This window comes from Bombina bombina, chromosome 12 (genome assembly GCF_027579735.1).
Source record: "Bombina bombina isolate aBomBom1 chromosome 12, aBomBom1.pri, whole genome shotgun sequence".
NCBI classification, from domain to species: Eukaryota; Metazoa; Chordata; class Amphibia; order Anura; family Bombinatoridae; genus Bombina; species Bombina bombina.
The window spans coordinates 12,987,072-13,012,942 of record NC_069510.1 but is presented as its reverse complement, the minus strand read 5'-3'; the positions used below and the strand labels follow the sequence as shown (position 1 = coordinate 13,012,942).

The following is a 25,871-nucleotide window of genomic DNA, read 5'->3' as shown; positions in this document are numbered from 1 at the left end:
TCACAATATAAGGATAAAGCAGAGCTATGTGTTGCCAGCCCTGCCTGGGGCATCTCGCAGCTGTTCGGCTAATGCGCCCGGTGTGTGCCGTTTAGGATTTGTGCTTTTTCATCAGATAAATACAGCTTCTATATAAAACGTCTCCGCTTACAGAACATGTCACTAAGAGTCCTCTGCAGGGGACATGCAGGGTCCAGGGTGTCATATTATTGTGGCACATTCCTTGCTTGGTATTTCTAAAAAATCCCACCGTTGGCAGTTGTTTTGTCCCTTGGGGAATTATTATTAGTGTAGTTGATGTTTAAAGGGACATTATACACTCATTTTTTCTTTGCATAAATGTTTTGTAAATGATCTATTTATAAAGCCCATAAAGTTTTTTTTTTTTTAATTAATGTATAGTTTTGCTTATTTTTAAATAACATTGCTCTGATTTTCAGACTCCTAACCAAGCCCCAAAGTTTTATGTGAATACCGTCAGCTACCTTCTCCAGCTTGCTCCTGTTTGTGTAAAGGGTCTTTTCATATGCAAAAGAAGGGGGAGGGGGGGAGGGTCTTATTTCCCACTTGCAGTGGGTTTTCCAGCTACCTTTTCAACAGAGCCAAAGTGACAGCTTCTAAGTAAGTTTTTAAACAGTTTTATACTGGATTTTTATATCAGTATCTGTGCATCTTATTCTTTATAGTAGTGTCTATTACATACAGTTATATGAAAATGTGTGTATACTGTCCCTTTATAGTAGTGTCTATTACATGCAGTTATATGAAAATGAGTGTATACTGTACCTTTATAGTAGTGTCTATTACATACAGTTATATGAAAATGAGTGTATACTGTCCCTTTATAGTAGTGTCTATTACATGCAGTTATATGAAAATGAGTGTATACTGTACCTTTATAGTAGTGTCTATTACATGCAGTTATATGAAAATGAGTGTATACTGTCCCTTTATAGTAGTGTCTATTACATGCAATTATATGAAAATGAGTGTATACTGTACCTTTATAGTAGTGTCTATTACATGCAGTTATATGAAAATGAGTGTATACTGTACCTTTATAGTAGTGTCTATTACATGCAGTTATATGAAAATGAGTGTATACTGTCCCTTTATAGTAGTGTCTATTACATGCAGTTATATGAAAATGAGTGTATACTGTACCTTTATAGTAGTGTCTATTACATACAGTTATATGAAAATGAGTGTATACTGTCCCTTTATAGTAGTGTCTATTACATGCAGTTATATGAAAATGAGTGTATACTGTACCTTTATAGTAGTGTCTATTACATGCAGTTATATGAAAATGAGTGTATACTGTACCTTTATAGTAGTGTCTATTACATGCAATTATATGAAAATGAGTGTATACTGTACCTTTATAGTAGTGTCTATTACATGCAGTTATATGAAAATGAGTGTATACTGTCCCTTTATAGTAGTGTCTATTACATGCAGTTATATGAAAATGAGTGTATACTGTACCTTTATAGTAGTGTCTATTACATGCAGTTATATGAAAATGAGTGTATACTGTCCCTTTATAGTAGTGTCTATTACATGCAGTTATATGAAAATGAGGGTATACTGTCCCTTTATAGTAGTGTCTATTACATGCAGTTATATGAAAATGAGTGTATACTGTACCTTTATAGTAGTGTCTATTACATGCAGTTATATGAAAATGAGGGTATACTGTCCCTTTATAGTAGTGTCTATTACATGCAGTTATATGAAAATGAGTGTATACTGTACCTTTATAGTAGTGTCTATTACATGCAGTTATATGAAAATGAGTGTATACTGTCCCTTTATAGTAGTGTCTATTACATGCAGTTATATGAAAATGAGTGTATACTGTCCCTTTATAGTAGTGTCTATTACATGCAGTTATATGAAAATGAGTGTATACTGTCCCTTTATAGTAGTGTCTATTACATGCAGTTATATGAAAATGAGTGTATACTGTCCCTTTATAGTAGTGTCTATTACATGCAGTTATATGAAAATGAGTGTATACTGTCCCTTTAAAGCAAGTTATTGAGCAAATCTCCAGTGTGAGTAGATTGCAAGCTCTTTGTAACAGTCATTATCTGTGATGTTTGTACAGAGAGTGAAACTGCAGAGGGGGGGGGGTTCTCTTGTTTATTCAGAGTTCAGAGGGAAGAACCATGTTTTGTGTGCCTCAGCGCAGATCACACGCTCCTGCTAATGCCTTGCAGATGCTAGGCCTGGGCCCTTCTGAATTCCTTTGCATCCTCTCTCTGGGATACAGGAATTGAAAGAGGAGACACTTTTGCTGACTATGGTGTTTTGAGGGGGTGGGGGGCTCAGAGCAATCTATGCTCTTTAAACAAATATGACTGTAACAGAGCACTGATCACTTACATATGTTTAGCCTGCTAGAATATTCAACTGCACTAACACATTTTATATGATAACAAATACAAAACGTTCTGGGGGGGAAATGCATCATTTCAAAAAATATATATTTGTGATTATAAAGATTATGACTAATATAAAAAGCTGCAAAAATATTCTATTGCCAGGTTTTTCTAAGATGTCAGATAATCTGAAATATCTTTGTATCTTGATGTTATCATGTAAATTACCCTGACAAAATGATGTATAGTTTATTACTTTCAATATTCATGGGAGAATCGGGCTTCCTTTGATCCAGGAAGAGTGGCTGTTGTGTACATATAGCTCTACCCAAAATCCATAGCGGTTGTGGCAGCACTGAATAATATGTGTGTGTGTGTGTGGGGGGGGGTACGCAGAATATGATTCCTTATTATAACCTGCATAGATTCACTTTTTTTCATTTAACTACATCAAAGGGGCCTCTGTGTTCTGTTTGTACAATAAAGTGTATTTTTATGTGAATACAATAGGTGAGAATTCTTTCACTTTTTATTTGCTTTAAGAATAACTCAAACACAGTTATGCAATGGTTCATACAAACTTTTGGGAAATAGCATGGATTTTTCCCCTCTTTTTTTTTTTTCCATGATTTGCCCGAAAGGCTCCAAAGTCATTGCTTACTGCTCCTGACAGCCAAAATAATGCAGAAATAAACAGAATACACAGCTGCAAGTCAGCTTTATTGTTTCATCTGTTGATTAAATCTGCTTTGTAGTTTATGGGATGCAAAATGTGTTTTGCTCTCCCCTAGTGATGTAATGAAAGTGTCTTTGTTGGACAAATCGGATTATTATTGGGGTCTGATTATACTGACAAACGGGAAATCAGATTTACTCTGTGGCTTTGTCTGTTTATCTCAAATCATTGTAACCATTCATTTGTAAACAGAAAGGAACTCAGGTTCTCAACAACAAAATGTTTTTATCTAAGTGACAGGAAAGTATTTCTGCTACATCTACAAAAAAAAAAGTATTGCTCTATTACAGTTTTTATACTAAATACTTTATGCTGGAGTGGTGGAGAGCTGTCCATTGTCCGTATCAGCCAATAAGAAATCTGTGCCTAGGACTAAGCTATGCACAAACACTTCTTGTTTTCAGTTCAAAAGCTTTAACTTAACCTTTTCCAGCATGTTTAATTAGTGCTCTTTTTTTGTTGTACATATTTTTATTTGTAAGAAAAGCAATGCTATAGATGCTCTCCTGACTATATATAAATGTAGCAGTTTAGACACATAACCGTTCTATTGCACTGTTTGTGTCACTTGGATATGGTTCAGTACAGTGTAAAGTACAATCCTTTGCTTGCAATTCTAACTGTAATGTCTATAAGCCATGTTCAGCATGTGGTACTATTCTGTGGCACAAGCCTGTAGGTCGCTTCTGGAGTAAAGGTGCTAATAAGTGGCTTAAACACAGGAATAGTAGGGTGTACTCTATACTAACTCTATAGGGGTTAGTACATCGAAGTAACTATTTCACTCCCCCTGACCTGCATTTGCAAACCAATCCCCAGCCTATAAAAGCACCTTCATAACCATATAAACTAAAGTCTAAACGCGCCGCAAATCTTGCCCAAAACACCAAAATGTGGGAGAACATTATACGCAGTTCCCCCCTTCCCCAGAGAACATGTGCTATTTATGTGTGTTTTCTTCACAGCTGGGAAAAATCAGGGAGTCTGATAAAATGGTGCTGTGAAAACAAACATTATATCCTTATCTGTTTCAGAGTTAATATTTACCTGCATCAACCTTTCACCCAACTCATTGTGTTATCGCACTTAAAAATAATAATCAGGAATGAATGAAAACGTGTAGTTGGAAAACTAGGAGCCAGTGCGTTTGTGTGTGTGTGTATATATATATATATATTATGTTTTACAACATGATAACCAGTAGAAGAGGGTGGTTTTAATCTCGCATGAGTCTGCTACAGCATTATACTAACAAGTCTTAGCTTTAGAATCTTGTTGTATCAGCTAAAGCTTACCTTCTCCTTTATGCAGAACACCATACAGTTGTAAATCCTAATACATACCGCTTAAAGGGGCACCGTCCTGTAAAATGTGGTTTCCCCTTAAAGGGGATGAAACATGCAATTTGAAAGAAATAAAAAAACACTTTCCTATACACTTTCATTATTAAAATGTGCACATTATTTTTATATGCCCACTTTCTGAGGCTCCAACTGAGCATATGCAAAAGTGCAAAGTATAAATGTATATACATTTTTGTGATTGGCTGACGGTTGTCACATGAGACAAGAGGAGGGAAAATTGAATTAACTTTGAAATTTGACAGAAAATATTCTACCTTTGATTTCAAATTCAAAATAAGTGCTATTGCATTGTATTTTTACTGTATTTAGTGGTCCTTTAATGGCTTGTTATACCAGTTGTAGAGAATTTAATTCATGGAAAACTGCACCTCTAACTTTATTTGTGTATTGGAAAAAGGCTATTTTTATTCATTTAGACCACAACCAATTGTTCTTAAGAACACCCTTCACAGTCCAATGAATGTCCCTGTTTGGGAAGCATAATTGGTAGACCCCAATGTCACACAAAGCCCTAGTGACCTAATGACACTTTCTCCATCTCTCTCATGGTTTTGAGCAGGGGAGAATATGCTTGCTCTGTGCTACATATAATTATGGAGAAGACATCATATCCCAGCCATGCGTATATCATTACAGTCTTGCATAACGGCAAATATACAGCGGTTTGTGGTTCCTGTAGCCACCTGAGAGCTTGGGACATTCTGCACATGATATCTTGTTATAGACTTCACTGAAAAGAAGCATAGTTGTTATAAAAGCAATGGTTCTCCCTTATAGTCTGTGTATATATGATTCTAAATCACCTTCCTTATTTTAAAAATAAGTTTCCTATGCAATTAAATAGTAATTCTTTTGTTTCATTTCTTTCTGCTTTAAGAAACCCCCCTTTATTATACACATGCCTCCTTATTAAAAATGCAACCAATGACCAAGTTTTTGTTAAGTGAGAATTTACATATTAAATAGTCTGTTGCACGCTCCCAGACGCATGCGCATAAAGTTTTGACAGCCCTTGTATTAATTATTATACATCTATGTCCTAAGTCGCATGGGCTAAATAAATTATTTGTTAAGGGCCAGTGCATCCGGGAGATTACAGGCGACATAGTGCTGTTGTGCAAAACCTAGCTGGCACATGAGCGATGGAGAAAAATGTTGGCAATTACGCTTGCAATTACGTCTGAGGTATAACCATGAGCAGGAAACATGCGCTCCCGATAGCACCTATCCCAATAGATTGCAATCATAGGAGTGTATAATGAATAAAAATGAGGGATTGTAAAGGATTCATAGTTAAATGGACATTATGCACTCGTTTTTTCTTTGCATAAATGATTTGTAGATTATCTATTTATATAGCCCATAAAGTTTTTTATTTTTTAAATGTATAGTTTTGCTTATTTTTAAATAACATTGCTCTGATTTTCAGACTCCTAACCAAGCCCCAAAGTTTTAGGAGAATACCGACATATACCTTCTCCAGCTTGCTCCTGTTTGTGTAAGGAATCTTTTCATATGCAAAGGAAGGGGGAGGGGGGAGTGTCTGCTATTTCCCACTTGCAGTGGGTGTTCCAGTAACCTTTTCAACAGAGCTAAACTGAGAGCTTCTAAATAAGTTTTTAAACGGTTTTATACTGGATTTTTATATCAGTATCTGTGCATCCTATTCTTTATAGTAGTGTCTATTACATGCAGTTATATGAAAATTGGTGTATACTGTCCCTTTAATAAGAATATTATCAGAGAACGGCCCACATTTGATGAATGAAGGTATTTGCTTAGTTATTTCTTTACAAGTTAAACTATACAATGCTTTTTAGAAAAAAAAATGCCTTTCATGTCCCTTTAAGCGCTGTGGGAGGGAGCAGCACTCATCTAATACTGGAGCAGGGAGGTTTAAAGAGGTGCTGGAATCTGATGATCTAAAGGACCACAAAATACAGCAGAATTGCATAGAAACATAGATAAGAACCATATAAGTCTGCTTAATATTTCCTAAAAGTATAAAACTTATCTAGTGTGTAGGACGGCCTTATGCTTATCCCAGGCATTCTTTAAGTTCCCCCACATAACCAACACATGCATAATAAAAATACAATGTAATAACACTCTGAATTAAAAATTCAGCACTTTATTTTCTGACAATACTCCAACATTTTATCACGTAACCGGTCTCTTGTAATGTGACAGCTATCAGCCAATCACACACTCATATGTATGCAACTCTTGCACATGCTCAGTAGAAGCTGGTGCCTCAGAAAGTTTGCATACAAAATTACTTTTTTTTTTTGTTATAGTGAAGCTCCATTTTGATGAATTTGTGTCTGGTTTTTAATAAACCTATAAAAAACAAGGGCACTTTAATTTATCAAAATTGACATTTCACTGTTTTCTTCAAAAACTTACCTTTTAATCCTGGCAGCCGCTCCAGCACTTCCTCCGCCCCTCGCAAGCCGTCTTCGCGGGTCCAAAATGATGAATCCGGCTTCCTCTTATCACAGCTTCCCCCCTGGGGGAATCTTGGCCTGATGCAATGCCGTGATTGGAGGAAGCCGGATTCGCCATTTTGGACCCGCGAAGACGGCTTGCGAGGGGCGGAGGAAGTGCTGGAGCGGCTGCCAGGATTAAAAGGTAAGTTTTTGAAGAAAACAGTGAAATGTCAATTTTGATGAATTAAAGTGCCCTTGTTTTTAATGGGATTATTAAAAACAGGGCACTAATTCATCCAAATGGACCTTCATTTGGATGCTCTTTCAGAATCATATAAGTTTAATTCATATGAGGTGCTAATAACTGTTTGCATCCTGCAATGCAGGATAATAGTCACAGCTGCAGTTATATAGGATGCCCCAGCAATTTCTGCTAAAAGTGGTACAGACATAAAGGCTGAATGAAGCTTCAGATGTGCAGATACTCAGTTAAATTGCAGAGCTTACAATCTATTCTTCATCTTGCACTGTGAAGTTTGTATTATCTCAGGCACATGTTGATCTGGGAGACATAGGCTGTACTGTTCACTGTAAATAAGTCACATTTTCTAGAGGTAACTCTCCTGATCTATGAAGTGGGAAATCTGCTTCTCTGTACACAACATTTGCTTTAGAACAAATGTTTTATTAACAGCTACAGAGAGGTGATTGTCTGCTCACCCGAAAAACACCAAGCTGTGATCTAACAAAGGGAATAAAAACGCAGAGGGCTTTAAATCAAGAGGAAACTACAGCTCAGCCCCATTCCTGGGAAACTCCATCTTTTCATCTTGTGGCTCCAAACTGCACTGTTAGCAAGTCAGACCTTCAGGATAATTTCCCAAGCCCCTGAGGGGGAGTGTGTTAAACTGATAAAAACTTGTGATTTACTTCTTACACTCAATGACCTCAGGGGGAGAATTAAATAGCTGTGACCTCGGGCAAGTAACCCCAGAGACCTGTATCTGATGTCACACTGATCAGCCCAGGGATATGTGTGTGTGTGTGTGTGTGTGTGTATATGTGTGTGTGTATATATGTGTGTGTGTGTGTGTGTGTGTATGTCACATACTGTTATCTAAATCTTAGGGGCAGCAGAGTCCGCAGGCTGGGGAGGGAACATCAGACCTTAGGGGCTGTCTAATTCCTTGAGGATCATGGTTGCTTTTATATAGTTTTCCATGTCAGGGATCATTTTCCCAACATTCCTTATATACTTTTTGTTTAGCATGAGAGCTTTGCAGCCCTATAAACCAGATCAAGTAATATACTGTAGCATTTATGTTCAGAACTACATGGTGACGCTTGTACTAACCGCTGGATATACGACACAACACCAACTGACCTAAAACAAACTATAAAAGAGTAATTAACCAGATAGAAGCTTTTCTCTTCAGGATGTGACCACAAAGTGACAGTAAACTAAATGTTCAAATTTGCTTTTGTTCTCTTTGTATGAAGACGATACCTAGGTACGCTGATATGAGGTCAGGGGCGTGCCTATGTTTTTAGCACTCTGGCAGCAGTGTTTGTAACTATATATAACATTGCTATAAACATTGTTACAAACACTGCTGCCAGATCTCTAACGTCCTGTGCACGCTCCTGAGCTCAGAGGATTCATCTTTAACAAAGGATACCAAGAGATCTTGGAAAAACTAATTATCTTTCTGTTTATTTATACTGTAGGTATATAGTATGTGCGGACACCCAACCATTTCTAGTCACTAACCTACTCTTAGGATGACCAAACCAATGTATTGTTAAATGGTATTATTATTGTGTTATATTTAATCTCTAACCAGTGCACATAACACAAACATGGTAGCACTATAAAATTCCAGTCTCCTCTGGGCGCATGCGCGAGGGATCCAGTGCATGTGTTAGCAAATCTGTTCATCTTAGAGATGACTATTTATATAAACAGAGTTATTTATGGATTGCTGAAATATGTGAAACTAAAATACAGAAGTGTTGTTTCCTTGGTATTTCCCTAAGTACATCACAGTGGTTTTTAGATAACAATTTAGAAGACGACCGAGCCTTTTTAGTAAAAGCATAGTCCCTAGGAATATGAATACAGATATTATACACCCAGACACTGAGTGTTGGGTGCGCAGTCTCTTTTAGCACACTTGTGTCATACGTGTTTTAAACGTCTGTATGACACTCGCAGCTCAAATCCACCCTAAAATGTCTGACAAATCCCCTCTGAAATGACCAGGTGCACAACAGTGAATTTCTAATGTACATCTGTAATCAGACTGACATTTTTCTCTTGGTCTCCAGTGTTCTAACATTCTTTCCATAACAGCATACTTAGGTAAGCTCAGGAGCGTGCACGTGACTTGGGCACCTTTTTATACACAGAGTCCACCTCAGTATGCTCTCATGAAAAGGAGCTATGAGCACAGGAGACTGTGAGAAATAGGTCAATGCACAGTGACCGTATTGCAGAAAAGTTTTCTATACTTCAGAGCACAAAATGTTTCCCAATATTTGAAACTTCTGATCTAAATGAATGGCAACAAGTTGGAGTTCCCTGTTCCATGCAAGTCCTTGCAGCTAAAATTAGAAATGCTATTTCTGTGTATACATAATACATATATATGTAAGGGAGGTTACATAAGCGCATATTAACATAGCTGTGAGATTACTCTCACCTTGCTGCAATGCTTCCTCATACTTGCCATCTTTACACCGTAGGTCATACGGGGAGAATGGGAGATTTGTGAGGAGAGGCCGTGTCTAGGAAGCAGATACTGCGTATAGAAATGCGGCCCATGCTGCACAATCCCAGCACAGAATACAGAGTGGAGCGAGAGTGCTGTTGTACAAAATACATTAAAGGGACACTGAACCCACATTTTTTTTTCATGATTCAGATAGAGCATGACATTTTAAGCAACTTTATAATTTACTCCTATTATCAATTTTTCTTTGTTCTCTTGCTATCTTTATTGGAAAAGGAGGAATGTAAGCTTACGAGCCGGCCCATTTTTGGTTCAGCACCTGGGTAGCGCTTGCTGATTAGTGGGTACATTTAACCACCAATCAGCATGCTGTACCCAGGTGCTGAACCAAAGATGGGCCGGCTCGTAAGCTTACATTCCTGCTTTTTCAAATAAAGATACCAAGACAACAAAAATTAATAGGAGTAAATGAGAAAGTTATTTAAAATTGCCTGCTCTATCCAAATCATGAACGTTTAAGTTTGACTTTACTGTCCCTTTAAATAACAGACAGCATTCTCATTGAATACCTCAGTATGCACTACTTCCCCTGCAGATGAGTATTCTGGGAATCAGACTTGCAGCCTCTCCCTTGTTTTGCTTTAAACATGGATTCCCTTTACATTTAGACAATTCTGTTGTGGTTTATTCAGGCACAATGTAAAGTCCCTATGCCCATTTCACAGTGTTTGCCAGTATGTGGGATTATAGCAGATGTACACAGCGTACTGCACAGTGGGATTTGTGTCTGTTATATAAAGTTTATTTACTTATCCCGTGTATATTCCCTATGAGAACACGTGCACTTGTGTATTAGATCTGCGCCTAGTGCAGCTTGTGCACAGAGCATTCCTCTCTCCCCGACCAGATCCTGGAGCAGGCGGAATTGTCACCCAGTGACGTGGGGTGAACCCTGAACTGTAGAGCTGGCACTGTGTAAAACAATAGCTAAAGGATATCATACGCAGAGCCCTTACACTATAGCTAACCAGAAAAACCTGCTCCTATAGGTCAGGCCTGACATATACTTCCTACCTGGTGCCAGAGGAGGGTTTATCTGTGACACACATGAACCTAAAATGTGCTTTCTAGGTCTGACCCTGCAACATGCTTCTTACTGCACAAAAACAGCATTGCTAGGTGTTTACCCTCTATTACCCATGAACAAAAGCTTCCCTGGCACCCAGCAAGTATTTATCACCATTTGATTTAGAACTGCCAAGCAGTCAGTATTTTATAGTCATGTCTGGTATATTTAAAAGACTGTCTTTGATAATAAACAATATATAAATCTGCCCTTATGCGGGAAACTCTTAGGTGTGCTGGAATCTAAATATACACACATAATCAGTTTAAATCTGTCCTAGCTGCTTTCGTTTCTGACTTGCAGTGTATACTTATGCAAAGTTATTCTACTTAGCACAACCTGTATTATTCTTCCAGAAGTTGCACCCAGTGACATATCTGCTTAACAAGGCTGTAAGACCCCAAGTTAAACCACTACAGTGGTCTGACATTAGTCCAAGTTGTGAAGCGGCCATAGGCAGCTGCCTACTCTGCCTAATTTAGAAATCTGATAAAATAAATGTCTGTTTATATGCATTCCTTTTAATCTGGATTTGGACCTTAAATTTAGTTGGTGTGGCAAAGAATATAGGTTATGTTTTTCAATCTAAATGATGTTTTGGGATTCAAAGCTGCTGCGTGTCTGTATAAGCTTTCGGTTAATATCAAAGAATTTGGCACATAGGATGAAAGGATAAAAAAAATGATATAAAAAACAGTGATGAGAGAGATCTAGATAGAAGAGAAATAACAGGACCAGCTGCTCATACCAGTAGAACACACAGATCCCAATGACTGCTTCCAGTTTGTCTTTATTCCTGCTTATGGGGGGAGGGAATGGGAGCGCATGGGTATTCTGTTTTTATCCAGTGTCCCAAGCTATTGAACCATATAATAAAGGGATCCTTTCTCTGGCCAGCACACTGTGTTATATCTGCTCCAGCTGATTACTGGGTCAGGTTAACTAGTTCCTACCCCGATTATGGAAAGTGTGTCAGTGTGTATGTAACATAGGAACTAGATTACGAGGTAATAGGACTTACAATGTATAATGTAAGTGTACAAATGTATTTTAAAGGGACACTGAACCCAATTTTTTTCTTTTGTGATTCAGAGAGAGCATGCAATTTTACCTCGTAATCACTTTCTAATTTACTCCTATTATCATTTTTTCTTCGTTCACTTGCTATCTTTATTTGAAAAAGAAGGCATCTAAGCTTCTTTTTTGTTTCAGAACACTGGACAGCACTTTTTTATTGGTGGATGAATTTATCCACCAATCAGCAAGAATAACCCAGGTTATTCACCAAAAATGGGCCGGCATCTAAACTTACATTCTTGCATTTCAAATAAAGATACCAAGAGAAGGAAGAAAATTTGATAATAGGAGTAAATTATAAAGTTGCTTAAAATTGCATGCTCTATCTGAATCACTTTCAAGTATGAGTGTGACTATATATATATATATATATATATATATATATATTTATATTTCCTTTATTTGTTAAATTACTGAAAATTAAGGAAAATGCTTGAACCCCTTTACATCATATGTAGACTTTGTATTCAGAGCCCTATATCTGATTTAATCATTACCCCTGCAGTGTGTAATATAATCCCATAAAGCAATGCATTTTTTTGTACAAATATTACCACATTGATAGTCGGGCAGCAGTTTAGAAATTTGGAGGAAATGTAGATAGTACACAGAATACTGATGCACAATTTTTAAGCATTTTACAAGCTGGGGAATGGATTTATATAAACATAAATCACAAAAAAAGTAGGGAGGAATCAAAAGTAAACTTTTTGAAGCGGTGAAGTTGTCTCTATGGTCCCTGCATTACTTGTCTGTAATTTATATGTATATTGTTTTTATAAAAACACAACTAAAACGGCACAAATGTGCTGATTTATTGGCCGCTGCTTTTTCTGCAACAAGCGCTGTTGTCACAAATCATAACCACACATTGTGTTCTGTGTTGCACTTTGATTTTGTGCATCTGGCATTATTGTGCTGATAACTGTGTCTGTGTTTTATCCCTGTACCGAGCCCCCTGCTTGCATTACGTCATGCTGCACTGGTTTACAGATGCTAACAGCCCCAGGGCTACTGGTCACAATGACACAGATCTCACCAGGGGTACAATTATGTGCCAAGATACCACAAGAGAGGCATATCAGTGTCTGCTATCTGTAGGGCAGCAATCTCAAGCAATATACAACACACAGATATCAGCAGAGTCCTCTATTGTCTAAAGTTGAGGGTCACAATTTATCGTTCCCAGGAGCCACACATCATAGGCCCTTACAGGGACGTGTATTGTAAAAATGTGTTTCCACTTTTTGTCTTCCCATCGACTTGTTAAACTAGTGGCAGAGTGAGGGAAATTAAATAGCTGGTTTTGCTCATTTAAACAACCACCCTTTGTTTTCAAGATCATACCCATTCAAATGGGCTGAGCATGCAGGGAGAACATACATGTCTCTTATCTATCTCTATATACATAAAGGTCAACACTTTTCATTATTAAAATACAGTAATGTTTGGACTATTCTACATGCATAAGCCTTTATCTGCCCCTAACCTTTCTGGGTCCCCAATATTCTTGCTGGTCCCTAATTTTGTAGAAAAATCAGTACAATAGAATGATATTAGCACTGCCCGGGCAGTTATATGAGGAAGAGACACAGGGCTATCCATGTGAGTCACAGAACCACAGATGAATATGGCTTCCTCTTACTAAAGCAGAGCTGTGTACAGAGAGTGATATTCAAAGGCCAGGAAAATCATTTCCATATGTGATGCGCTGTGGGAATAGTCACCATGGTTACAGCCTGTATCCAGAGATGTAACACCAGCAGAAACAGGGAAGGTGACATTGCTGGGTGTCTTACTGAGGCAGCACAGAGACTAGCAGCTTCTAGTTTATTAATTGTCCTTACCCAGCCCAATTGTCCTTGCTGGCATAAAGCCAACAGGAAAATGAAAAGCGTGGGGAAAAGCTGATGTAAATGCTTACAACAGCAAGGCTTCCCCTGCCCATGACGTGCTACACAACGTAAAAGGCCGGCAATATTTTCACAAGTTAATAAAGAAACCGGTTTCTGGTGTCTTTGCCTGACATTAATACGGATTTGTGTCACTATTGCGTTATTTTGCTATACATGACTGAAGGTGGGTCCAAGTATAGGGTTTTTACGTTAATAAAACCCTAGTGATGCATGTCAAGTCTAGGATACCTGCGGCTAAGTACAGTACAATACATCATATAATCTTACAGCCTTTTGTGAGAAGACAAAAGCCGGTACAGAACACCACACTGTAGCAGCAAGTTACAGATATTCCCACAAAGTTCTGCTGCAGCTAAGGATTCTGGGTAGTAGCATGCAAACAGTTCCTTTATGGGCACTTGTGGCTCACAGTGCTTTATCCTGTATGGCCCAGTCACAGGGAGAATGGTTCTGCACCTGGGCACCATGTCCCCCAAATATACCCTAAACTGTAACATTCATCCTCCGTTCTAGAATATATAGAGCTCCTACATAACATGCCCTTATACAGGTGTCTCCAAAGGAAATAAAATGTATTGAGTCCTCACAGGTTAGATTGGGGTGAGTGGTTAGATTCACTAAAGTGGAGAACCTCTTTACCCCTAGGAAAAAAACTTTTATCATGAGGGAAAACGTTTGCAGTTTAGTGAATCTAGCCAGGACCCTCACCACACACAGTCTGGCAGTTGCTGTCAGCCGGGCAGATAAAGGTACAAAATGATGCTGCAAGTGAGATCGGACTGACAAATGCTGAACTTAGAGAGTGTCTGTCTGGTATATGTATGGCGTCACTGCTTGTCACTCTGAACAGCCAATCAGATATCAGGGTATAAACAATACTATTAGCACTTTTATATACATTCTCAGATCATTATTTGTTTGTTTTTTACTATTTTCTTTTTGATAATTCTGTTTTCTTCCATCAGAATACTGGTATCACTAGAGCTTCTCATTACTAAGTCTAGGCTGTTTAAATGTTGGAAAATGGTGAAATTATCATCTTTATCAGAATTAGTCACTGTGAGAGAGAGAGTGCAGCTTTAACACCTGTTCTCTAGTGAGTCTGCAGTGCTTGGAGAAGGTTGTCATGACACCATCATACACACTACACAAATACTACTAAACAGGGGCAGTCTGGGCCTTGTGTATTTGCATAGCATGCATTTCCTCAGGGATATGGAGAGCCCCTATGTTCACTGTGGGCAGTGTCTTTGGTTTACAGAAATCTGCCTAAACCACAAGAGAATTCCCCCTGCTCTTTAACCAAGTGCCAGAGAACACAACTGCGTAACCACTTATGTCGGCAATACAGAGCAGTGACTACAAGTGGGACCAGAGCAGATATCTACATGTTTCCTTCTGTCACACGCATTACACATCAGGTGACCACTTTATACAGCCAAGACAGTGACCAGTGAATGTGCAGCACACTGCTAAAGCCCAAGACTGCAGCTGAATGGTTAATAGACTATAACACAAACACACTGTAAATACATATTCATTATTTTGTCTCCCTTGTAAGGGCACTCAAATACAGAAATAATGTATACAAGCCCTGAATAAACACACCAGATGATAAATTGTGACAAAATGACATATTGTGTAATTCTCTTTACAACAAGGAGTGTTATCACAATGACTGTAACCCTTTAAGTACATAACGGGGGTATATATATATATATATATATATATATATATATATATATATATATATGAAACGCAGCACGTGAATGGTTATATTTGTGTTACAAATGGCTACACATAACTACAGATTAAACTCTGTGTCCAATGTTTTTAATAACATTGTGCTGATTTTCAGACTTCTAACCAAGCCCCAACGTATCAGATGTATACTTATGTCTACAGAATCCTGCTTTCTCTTGTTTGTGTAATTGGGCTTCTCAGGGGAGGGGTATGATCTGCTCTCAGTCCATTCCACTGGGTGTCCCAGCCTAACCTCATCAACAGTGCTAAACTGGCAGCTTCTAAGTAAGCTTTCTGGGTTTTTAGATCAGTATCTGTACATATTCTTCTTTATAGTAGTGTCTATTACATGCAGTTATATGATAATTGGTGTATACTGTCCCTTTAATACAGGTGAGTGACATTTGCTGGGTTTAATTGCCTGCTAGAAACGATTCACTGTGTGTTACTTGACATATAAGGTGCCCGGCTTAAGGATAAACAGATTTTCATTACCTGGTTTTTCTCTTGTTCCTGGCTTGCCCTGGCACCTTGTTGCCCTCATCTGACTTTATGCTTCTCTGTGTTCTCTGCCACAAACTCTTGTTTTGTTGTCTAGATCTATTTTTAGTATTAAGAGACAAAACAAAAACTATGTTATTTGTGTTTTCTGTGGGATAACAGATAATTGTGTGTAACTGGCATGGCACGGCATGATGCTTTTATAAGTAAATAAGTTTAGGGGCAGACAGTCCCTCCCCCCCTGCTGAGGGACTTATTTCATGTCACAGACCACAGGGGGTAGTTGCCCTGAGGCATGAGGTTTAACTGACTGGAATGGAACGTCATTAGGGTGTGTCCCCGTTACCTGCGGCACCAGATCACAGCAAAGGGCAAAAGGGTGTAGCCATATCACAGCATCCTGACCTGGTACCATCCCTAATGTTATCATGTATATGGGTACCAGCATCTCTGTGTGTGTGAGCCCTTACTAGAGATACTCACATTTACAAAACTGGGGTAATGCATTAAAAAAAACTAAAAATCTGACTAACCACAAACATCATAAATACTTATTAAATCTTAATATTTGAATGCATAAATTATTATACCACATAATCCCCCACTGTATTCCCAGTCTTACATTTTTTCCTATGTAGGTGACTAATGATAGGATTGGCTGGGGGCCACATGGTTTTATCTACATACACAAAAAGCTAATGCCTCAGAATGATATTATAATCACATTTTTAGTTTAAAATCACATAGGAAAATGAGTTAATATTAATAAACTGAATGGAACTGTATCTACTACTGTAATGTACACAATTTAAGCACAAAGACAAGTGTGTAATTACCCAGTAAGAAGTGAGGAATTTGTCCATGACCAGCTACTGAAGTCTGTTTTCTGCTCAGTGCTGCTGACGACCATGTGTGGCCTGTGGGATTTAGCCACATGGGCTTCCATACCATTTGCAGATATTTCCTGACACTGGAATCGATATTCCTGGCCATAGGAGCTGACACTCTCCTGCCTTTCTCTCTGTGTCTCCTTTGCCAGTAGCAGGTACAGGAAGTTAATTTGCTAACTGGGATCAGCTGGGGGTCTTACACATGTGCAGCATAATTCTAATTAGCCTACAGTAACCCTGTGTGTGCATTATTGTTTTGTGTTCCAGCACAAAGTAGCACAGATTTGTATCTGATAACATAGATTTATTCAATGACCAAATACTGTAGAGGTGCATAACACAAAGACAATGCAATTACACTAAGCAGTAGATTCTTTGTTTTTCTGACAATCTGATAGTAGAAGTACATTGGAAATTTTGTATAAATGGTGTTTTATTTCTGACTCATGAATGTTTAAAGGATCATAATAGTCAAAAAAGACTCTAATTCGTTAGTGCATGTAATTTTATGTCTATCCAATACTGTGTGTTTAACCATGCAAAGAGGTTAAACACATAGTAAAAGTGCTGCTTTGGACCTGCAGAGCACTGCTGGTTCTGAGTGGAAACTGATGGTCATCCAATCTGCAGCACTAGTTAAACATCTGAGTTTTGCGACTAGCGCTGCTAATTGGATAGGCCACGGTTTCTGCTTGGGACCAGCAGTGCTCTGCGAGTCCCAATCGGTGTGTTAAACTCCATTGCTAGGGTTAAACACCCAGTACCGCAGAGTCTTAAAATGACATGTTCTAATAAATTAGTTTTTCAGCTATTATGGCCCTTTCATTTTGACTTTAGTGTCCCTTCAATCAGACACTGACAAAATGTGTTTATAAATTAGGAGCAGCCTAGAATACTGAGTAGCCAGATATACAGTTTTGCTCAGGAGCCGATTAAATCTAGATTTGTATATAGACAAATGCAACAAGTTGTGAGTCGGGAATTGTGGTTCCTGGGATCAGAAGACTGTGAAGAGATATATGCACTAGCAAGTTGTTTTGTGCATAAGTTATTCAGCCTGTCACTGTGTATATTGTGTTGTCACTGCAGGGCTGATTACTAAACAAACGTCATATTGCACTGACATAATGATACAAACTGCTCAGCAGCGACAAACAGGTCTCCCTGCAGGGCTTGTTGTGTTTGTGCCGTCTCTATGTCATTTTATACAGTGTGAGTAACACTTGTAACCTGACCACAACAGTGAAGAGGGGACTCCCTTGTCTCATACCCAGTCACTGTTACCTGCTTGTCCTGCCTAGAGGCTTCTGTACTGTTTATATTTAGTGCTTCATACATACAAATAATATGCTTTCTTATTAATATGATTAGTCAAATTGCACAATGACTCTCAAAAGAAAATGAAACTGCCTCTGACTGCATGACTTCTGTACCAGATTCAGAGACAGTTAAGGTAATCACAAAGTGGGTCTGTTGTGTTATGCCTTAGCCCTGATGGTGCCCCAGCCCCTTATAATAGGCAGATTATTGTGCCAGCACCTGGGTCTTCTTTTGTGCAGTCTACAGGCAAGTTATGCCACAAGGCTGTGCCCTCTGATTCTGCAGCCTGGTAGCATTAATAGGTGATCTATGACTGGCAGAGCATTCATTTTTAAGAACCTTTTTAATTTACTTCATTCTCTTGATGTCCTTTGTTGAAAAAGATACCTAGGTAGGCTCAGGAGCGGCAATGCAATACTGGGCGCTAGCTGCTGTTTGGTGGCTGTATTCATATGTCTCTTGTCATTGACTCAGCAGATGTGCTTAGCTAGCTCCCAGTCGTGTATTGCTGCTCAGGAGCTGACATACCAAGGGTTAAACATAAGGGACGTTATGTATATGTTAGCTACAAGTCAGCAGCACAAATACCATATAAATTTTTATTCAATTAAATATACTGTGTATGTATAATCAATCAGTCACTGCACTACAAAAGATCTGCATATAAAATAAATGTTTTAAATTGTTTCAAACCGCAACTGTTTTGCAGCCCAGTGACACAACCTTTGAAAACCATTCTGAGCATATTTAGCTTATTTTATTTGCTGTGATCAATAAGGGACAGATATAAATGTAGCATGTTGTAGGGCCATTATTCTACATCCTGTAGAATGCACTTGAATCACTTGGGGAGGGTCAGTAACTGCTTTATTTGCTCTAAGAGAGTAATGTTTTTCCTTTAATCCTTTCCACTGCCCTGTCCATTACAAATACCCGTGAGCCAGTTACATTTCTCAGAGGTTTGTGGTCTCCTGCCCTGGCAACGGCACCTGAATACAACCTACTGGTGACCTATCTCCTTGGGCAGTGTCTGCAGCTGTCATTTAAACACACCCTATTAACTCCTGACTTACCAGAGGGGACTGCAGTGTGCGACAGCCCTTTGTGGGTGTCAGGGGTTAATTCAAAGTAAAAATCTCAGAATCCACAACTCACTTCTCATTTGGTTATAAATAACATTTCTGTAGCCAAACTATAAAAATTGCAGGTTATGGTCTGCTGAAACATAGACAATTAGCAATAGGGCTGCGGTGTGACAAATCAAATGTCTACAGATTACCAGCGTATTGTGTAACAAAGCGCAGTAACACAAAGCACAACCTTTTAAATGTTTGACATCAATGTGGCAGTGCCAGGGTTCAAATCACTATAAAGGTATTAACAGATGGTGCAGGCGTCTAGTGCTAGAGACTATTTTACTAGCTGAGAAAGCAGAAGTTGCACAGAATACTAGGTAGGGCAGACAATGGTTAGCCAGATTTATAAGGCAAAGAGGCAGCAGATCCTTCCGCTTTACCAAAACCAACCTTCTTGTAAGCCTCTGTATTGTGTGAGTTATATGGTCTGTGGTCAGTACTGGGCAGTGCGAGCCTAGAAATATATATGCCCAACGAGATCCTGTTTACTAGCTGCAAAGCGGGTTTTATATGACCCTTAATGTGGGTAAGATCAGCCATGGCTAAGTTGTATATACAAGCAAATGTGTGTATCAGTGTGTCATTGTCACAGTGTAATGTATTGTGTGTCACATTGTATGCATGGTGTGTGTCATGTTTGTGTCACAGTGAAATATATATATGTATATAATGCACACACACACATACATACATACATACTCTCACGCACACTCACAAACACACACAATCCCTTCTCTCTTGCTCTCTCCCTCCCTCTTTATTTCTCTCTCTCTCTTCTATTTCTGTCTCTTTCTCCCTTTCTTTCTCTCTTTCTTTCTTTCTTTCTCTTTCTTTCTTTCTCTCTCTCTCCTCTCTCTCCTTCTCCTTCTCTCTCTCTCTCTCTCTCTCTCTCTCTCTCTCTCCTTCTCCTCTCTCTCTCTTCTATTTCTTTCTTTATTTCTTTCTTTCTTTTTCTTTCTCTCTCTCTTTCTTTCTTTCTTTCTTTCTTTCTTTCTTTCTTTCTTTCTCTCTCTCCCCTTCTCTCTCTCTCTCTCTCTCTCTCTCTCTCTCTTCTATTTCTTTCTCTTTCTCCGTTTCTTTCTCTTTCTCTTTCTTTCTTTTTCTCTTTCTTTCTTTCTCTTTTTCTTTCTTTCTCTCTTTCTTTCTTTCTTTCTTTCTTTCTTTCTTTCTCTCTTTCTTTCTCTCTCTCCCCTTCTCCTCTCTCTCTCTCTCTCTCCTTCTCTCTCTTTCTCTCTCTCTCTCTCTCTTTCTCTCTCTCTCTCTCTCTCCTTCTCTCTCTCTTCTCTCTCTCTCTCTCTTCTCTCTCTCTCCTTCTCTCTCTTCTCTCTCTTTTCTCTCTCTCTCTCTTCTCTGAATTTGACACCAGACTGATTTTCTGGGGACAATATTATACTCCTTTCCTGAGGCAGAGAGAGTTTCTCCTCCCTCTATCTCTTTCCTATTTTCCCCTCAGTCAGGTCTGTGGCTGTCCCTGTATTCTGCACTTATGGTTACATACTGCTGAGCTGTAAAATTACATAGTAAAAACCATTATATTCTGTCCAACAGCAAACAATATCCATTTATCACACTGAGAAATAAGGAAACAGAAATCTGCAAAACCACATTTAAATCAGAGCCAGTACATATTAAGTCAAGTCAGCAACATCACTTTAAAGTGTTTTATATGCCAGTACAATTCTGTAAATATCTGATGTTTAACCCCCAACCAGCCCTCTACAACAAGAGGTTAATCAGATATGTGATAGGACAATGCTTTGCATATTACAGTGTTTATGTCTCCTGTGCCTGGGATATGACTGCAGAGCTCTCCAGCAGACAAGGGGTTAATCAGCTTGGTCTTTTTTCTACTGGGAATATACGTTCTGCTTTTGATTTGCTTTAAACAAGTTTCATACATAGGGAAGTTCTGGGGACTTTCTAAAATGTTCACAAAGATGCTGACAATGTGATTGCTACATAATGAGGAGTGAGGCCAGCAATGTTCTAGCCTTAACCCCTTCAGGGATGCAATTCCTGCCATTCATTTGATTTTCATTCTGTACTCCCTTCCTTTGTCCATCATACCATAAGCACAGTGCTGCATACTATAGTACTCTGTGTGCAAAATGTCTAATCTCTCACTAATCTGTACAATGCCCAGCTCAGGAATGCAGGAGCCACCATCTTGAAATAATAAACTAATCGGACTACAAGGGTTAAGAACGTTGAGCTCCAGCCCAGAGCATTTATCGCAGTTGCATAAAATCTGCTGTTTAATCTCATAACAGGTTTAGTGCTAATCTTGTTTTGTTTATTCAGGGACGCGCCTTGCTGGCCATCTGCTTACAGCAAGCTACTACAGGGGACACTAGGTAAAGCGCCACTCGGCAAGCTTACCTTGTTGCCAGTGCCACCAGCCAGTGGGCTACTACAAGCAGAGGGGTTCATGAAGCATCTGCAACAATAATATTTGTGTCACAGACTGGGCGCCAGGACTTTAATGTTTAACTTATAGAAGGTTGCTAATATTTATGTTAAACGTCAGCGCCATTACTAAATGTTTAGGCTCAGTGGCGCCTGGCACCCAGAATTTGTCAACCTCAGACTATATGTTGTGGGAATCAGAAGGAACAATGGAAAACAGGTCTTTGGTTTAGTGACCTGCACGTTGGGATCTCTGGGACCTTCTCCTAAGTGACTCTTTCTGCATCCATTAGAGTTATTCATTTTTAGCTAGTGACATTATATCTTGTGGCGATTAACAATTATGGTAGAGCTTATGTCCTTAATGAATACACTTAAAGGGATAGGAAACCCCCACAGTTCCATTCATGATTTGGATAGAACAAAGAATTTTAAACAACTTTCCAATTTACTTCTATTATCAAACTTTCTTCATTCTATTGTTATTCTTTGCTGAAGGTACAGCATTGCACTATTGGCAGCTAGCTGAACACATCTAGTTAACCAATCACAAGAGATAAATGTGTGCAGGCACCAATCAGCAGCTAGCTCTCACTAGTGTAGGATATGTGCGTATTCTTTTTCAACAAGAGATACCAAGAGAACGAAGCACATTTGAAAATAGAAGTTAATTTAAAATTGTCTTCAAATTACATGTTCTGTCTAAATCATGCAAGTTTTTTGACTTTCCTATCCTCTATAAAAGCATCCAGCGCCCACACACCATGGCACCATACGGGCAGTGCCAAGTAGTGTCTTTCCCAAAGGAGCAATCAATCTTCATGTGTGTTGCCGCCAACGAACAATTTGCCAATATACCTTCATGCTAAATAAACCCATTTTCAGTCATTTCACTCTCATGTCTTGGTTATTGTGACCTAGAGGTTGCGTTTTCTGCTCTGTGTTTGTATCTATGTCTGTGCAGAGGGCGTGCGGTGTGTATACAAATAATAAGTCAAAATGGTTTTCTGTTCCTTTGCAGAGCTCCACGCAGGAGATTGGAGAAGAGGTGGATGAGGGAGTTATCTACAGCATTTCCCTCCGCAAAGTGCAGCTCCACCACACAGCCAACAAGGGCCAGAGATGGCTGGGGGTAAGCAGGGTACCGTCTCCCATGGGCACTGCGGAAGGCGGGCTCTCCGGACCCCGGGACATCACGGTGAGGAAGGCAGTAATAGAGAAAACTGGTACAATGGGACGTTATAGTATTGATATTTTGTACCTGACACTAATCCCCCAATAATAGTGCTCTTAACACAACAAAATATATATGTACTATTTATATAGGTTTAAAAAATATATATATGTACTATTTATATAGGTTTAAAAAAAATATATATGTAAAAAAATATATTTATAGATCCATATATTTTATGAAAATACTTTGTAGCTAGTAGTCCATATTTAGTAGCCCAGCTAGTCAAGCTCCCAGGGATTGTCCAGCCCTTCTGATCACGATGTCCTGAGGCTCTGGTCCAACGCTTCTGATCATATGAGCTTGCTTTATACTAATCCCATTAGGGCGCATGGCTGCACTGCTTTTTTCTTTCTCGCCAAATAGTACCAACATTACGCCATTCGCTCACTGCTTGCCAGGTTTAATGTGATGGTAAACTTTGTATAAACAGATCCAGAATGTTAGTGATATTTTAGATGGAGTTTAATTTATCAGTTGTAATGAAGATGCGCTATAACTTACGTTTTAATGTAGATATGACATTTAAATACCCTGCACTCCGGCTGCCCACTTGTTAAAGTAATTTTTTTTTGTGAGCCAATGGTTTGAATTGTTCTCCAATCAGTGCTCTAGCCATATGGCACTCACTCTTTTTTTTTTTTTTTTTGTGTGTGGCTAGAGCCCCGATTACAACTGACGAATTAAACTTCATGTAAACTATCACTAACATTCCATTTCTGTTTATACAAAGGAAACGTTTACCATCACTTTAAGGAAACATAGAAAGCCATGTTTTCTTTATTTTTAATAACCGGGATCTGTAATGTAGACATCTCAATTTTTATTGTGCCACGTGTAAGCAGCGTTCTAGCCTACTTGTGTCTCACAATGAGAAATGTTACTGTCACGCTGTCAGCAAATGACACAAGCGTTTGTTTATGCTGCCAGTGTTAAACTTTGATACTAATTTGATCACAACAAAACATATGCAGCAGTTAAACAGACTCCGAGGAAGATCTGTTATTTCACGTCTTTTACTGAAGGAAACTAATTTCCCTAGAGCAGAAATAAAAAAAAAACAAAAACAAACAGGCAGACTGTTTAGTCTCAAGCAAATGTGCACAAAAAAAACAGAACCTTTGAAGTGGATTTGCTGTGTTATTTTTACCTTGGCAGACAGAATCCATAGCAGGAGCTGGGCAGAGGCAGAGAAGTGACTGGGGGGTGATATTGAGGTCAGCCAACACCTTTCTGTAACAAGCACCACAGCAATACAGGGGTAGCTAGACCCTCTTGTCCGAGGTGCAGTAATAAATTGGAGAACAATGTAACATAGAATCTGCCAGGGTGAGAGGGTGTCTGTGCTATTCAGAGTTTTTTAAGTTTCAGGGCTTGACAGACCCAGACGCCAGTTAGCCACTGGCTCCTAAAATTTTACCCCTGGCTCCTAACTTTTTGGTTATTCTCCAATCTACCAATGTCTGGCTCTTAAATAGTTTTACTGGACTCTGTCATTAAACCCTGCTTTATAATGACCATATGGCCTCTGGCATTTGTAGGAGGAATGCATGAAGCTCTTTAGGAACTCAATTGCAGCTCAGCTGTCTGCAGTTTTCCTAAGGTGACTCACAGGTGTCTGATAGTATAGAGGAGCTTATGATATTGCTTCTCCTCGCCCACATACCGTAGCCAGGTACAATCCCAAGGGACATACAATGTCTTTAATGCTTCAGATGGAGTGTCAATTTTTAAGAAAACTTTCTAATATACTTATATTAAATTTACTTTATTCTCCTGGTATCCTTTGTTGAAAAAGCAGGTAGGGAGGTTTAAGAGCATGGGCATGACTTGAGCAATATATAGCAGCAGTTTTATAACTGTTATACATTTGCTAGAACATTAGGTGGCAGCACTGTTTCCTGTCATATACTGTTCCAGAAATGTGCACACTATCTATCTAGATATCTCTTTAACAAAGAATACCATGAGAACAAAGTACATTTCATAATAGAAGTAAAATTAAAACTTTTTTTAAATGATATGTTCTGTCCGAATCGCAAAAGAAACATCTTGGGTTTAACGTCCCTTTAATGATGTCTCTGTGTCCTTATGGAATGTGATGTTACACTTGTATCTGCCATTCTGTAGCTCGTAAAATCAGCAGAGAAGAAATATAGGGACACGGGGTATATTAGTCTGAAATATCAGGCAACGAGAGAAAGCAACAATCCCTATATGTACGCCCCCCCGGCTAATGCATCTCTATATTAATATGTTTTGTTAGACACACAGATCAGCAGACATTATTTCCTGGCAAAAAGCAGTGGGCAGAGGAACCACCATACATAAATATATCTGTAGGTACAGGCTGGTGTTCTTTGTGGGAGGGATAATACTTTTTTTTAACTTATTGTAAGCTTTACTTATACATCAGCATTCTGTATCACTTTGTACAATGAAAAGCTGTAGCTCTGTGTCATTATAAATGTGAAACGCGTACCGGGCTACATCTATCTATTTATAGTCTATAGATGGTAACATCTATCTATTTATAGTCTATAGATGGTAACAAAAATAATTTTCCTCCTTGGCTGCACATATAACTGAGCCTTGCATTTATTGGGAAATATACTGAGACATGGTGTAAGACATATACACATATATTACAGACATACACAGTGCTGAGCTTTGTCTGTGGGCAGCATGTGTTACTAACTGGTATCACTAATTTACTCATTATTGTGGTGCACAGACGTGAGCAGGTCACTAGCAATGCTCTAACCAAACGCTCCACCTCTGCACGCCCTGCCCAGCTAAATATCGCTTGACTGTAACCTTCCTGATCTGGCCAGCAGACTTGGCTACTAACCTTGCTTAGAGTGTACCCATAGC

General features: G+C 38.8%; 1 protein-coding gene across 7 annotated transcripts in view; it reads left to right on the top strand.

Moving 5' to 3' along the window:
- The window catches only part of RALGDS (ral guanine nucleotide dissociation stimulator), a 238,475-nt gene that overhangs the window by 193,310 nt on the left and 19,294 nt on the right, over window positions 1-25,871 (top strand). For 4 of the 7 annotated variants that reach the window (XM_053695550.1, XM_053695549.1, XM_053695547.1 and 1 more), the window contains exon 2: window positions 22,785-22,961. In XM_053695550.1, the coding sequence (XP_053551525.1) occupies window positions 22,785-22,961 (177 nt within the window). The remainder of the gene's footprint in view (window positions 1-22,784; window positions 22,962-25,871) is intronic. The other 3 variants (XM_053695551.1, XM_053695552.1, XM_053695548.1) reach the window with 1 other exon arrangement.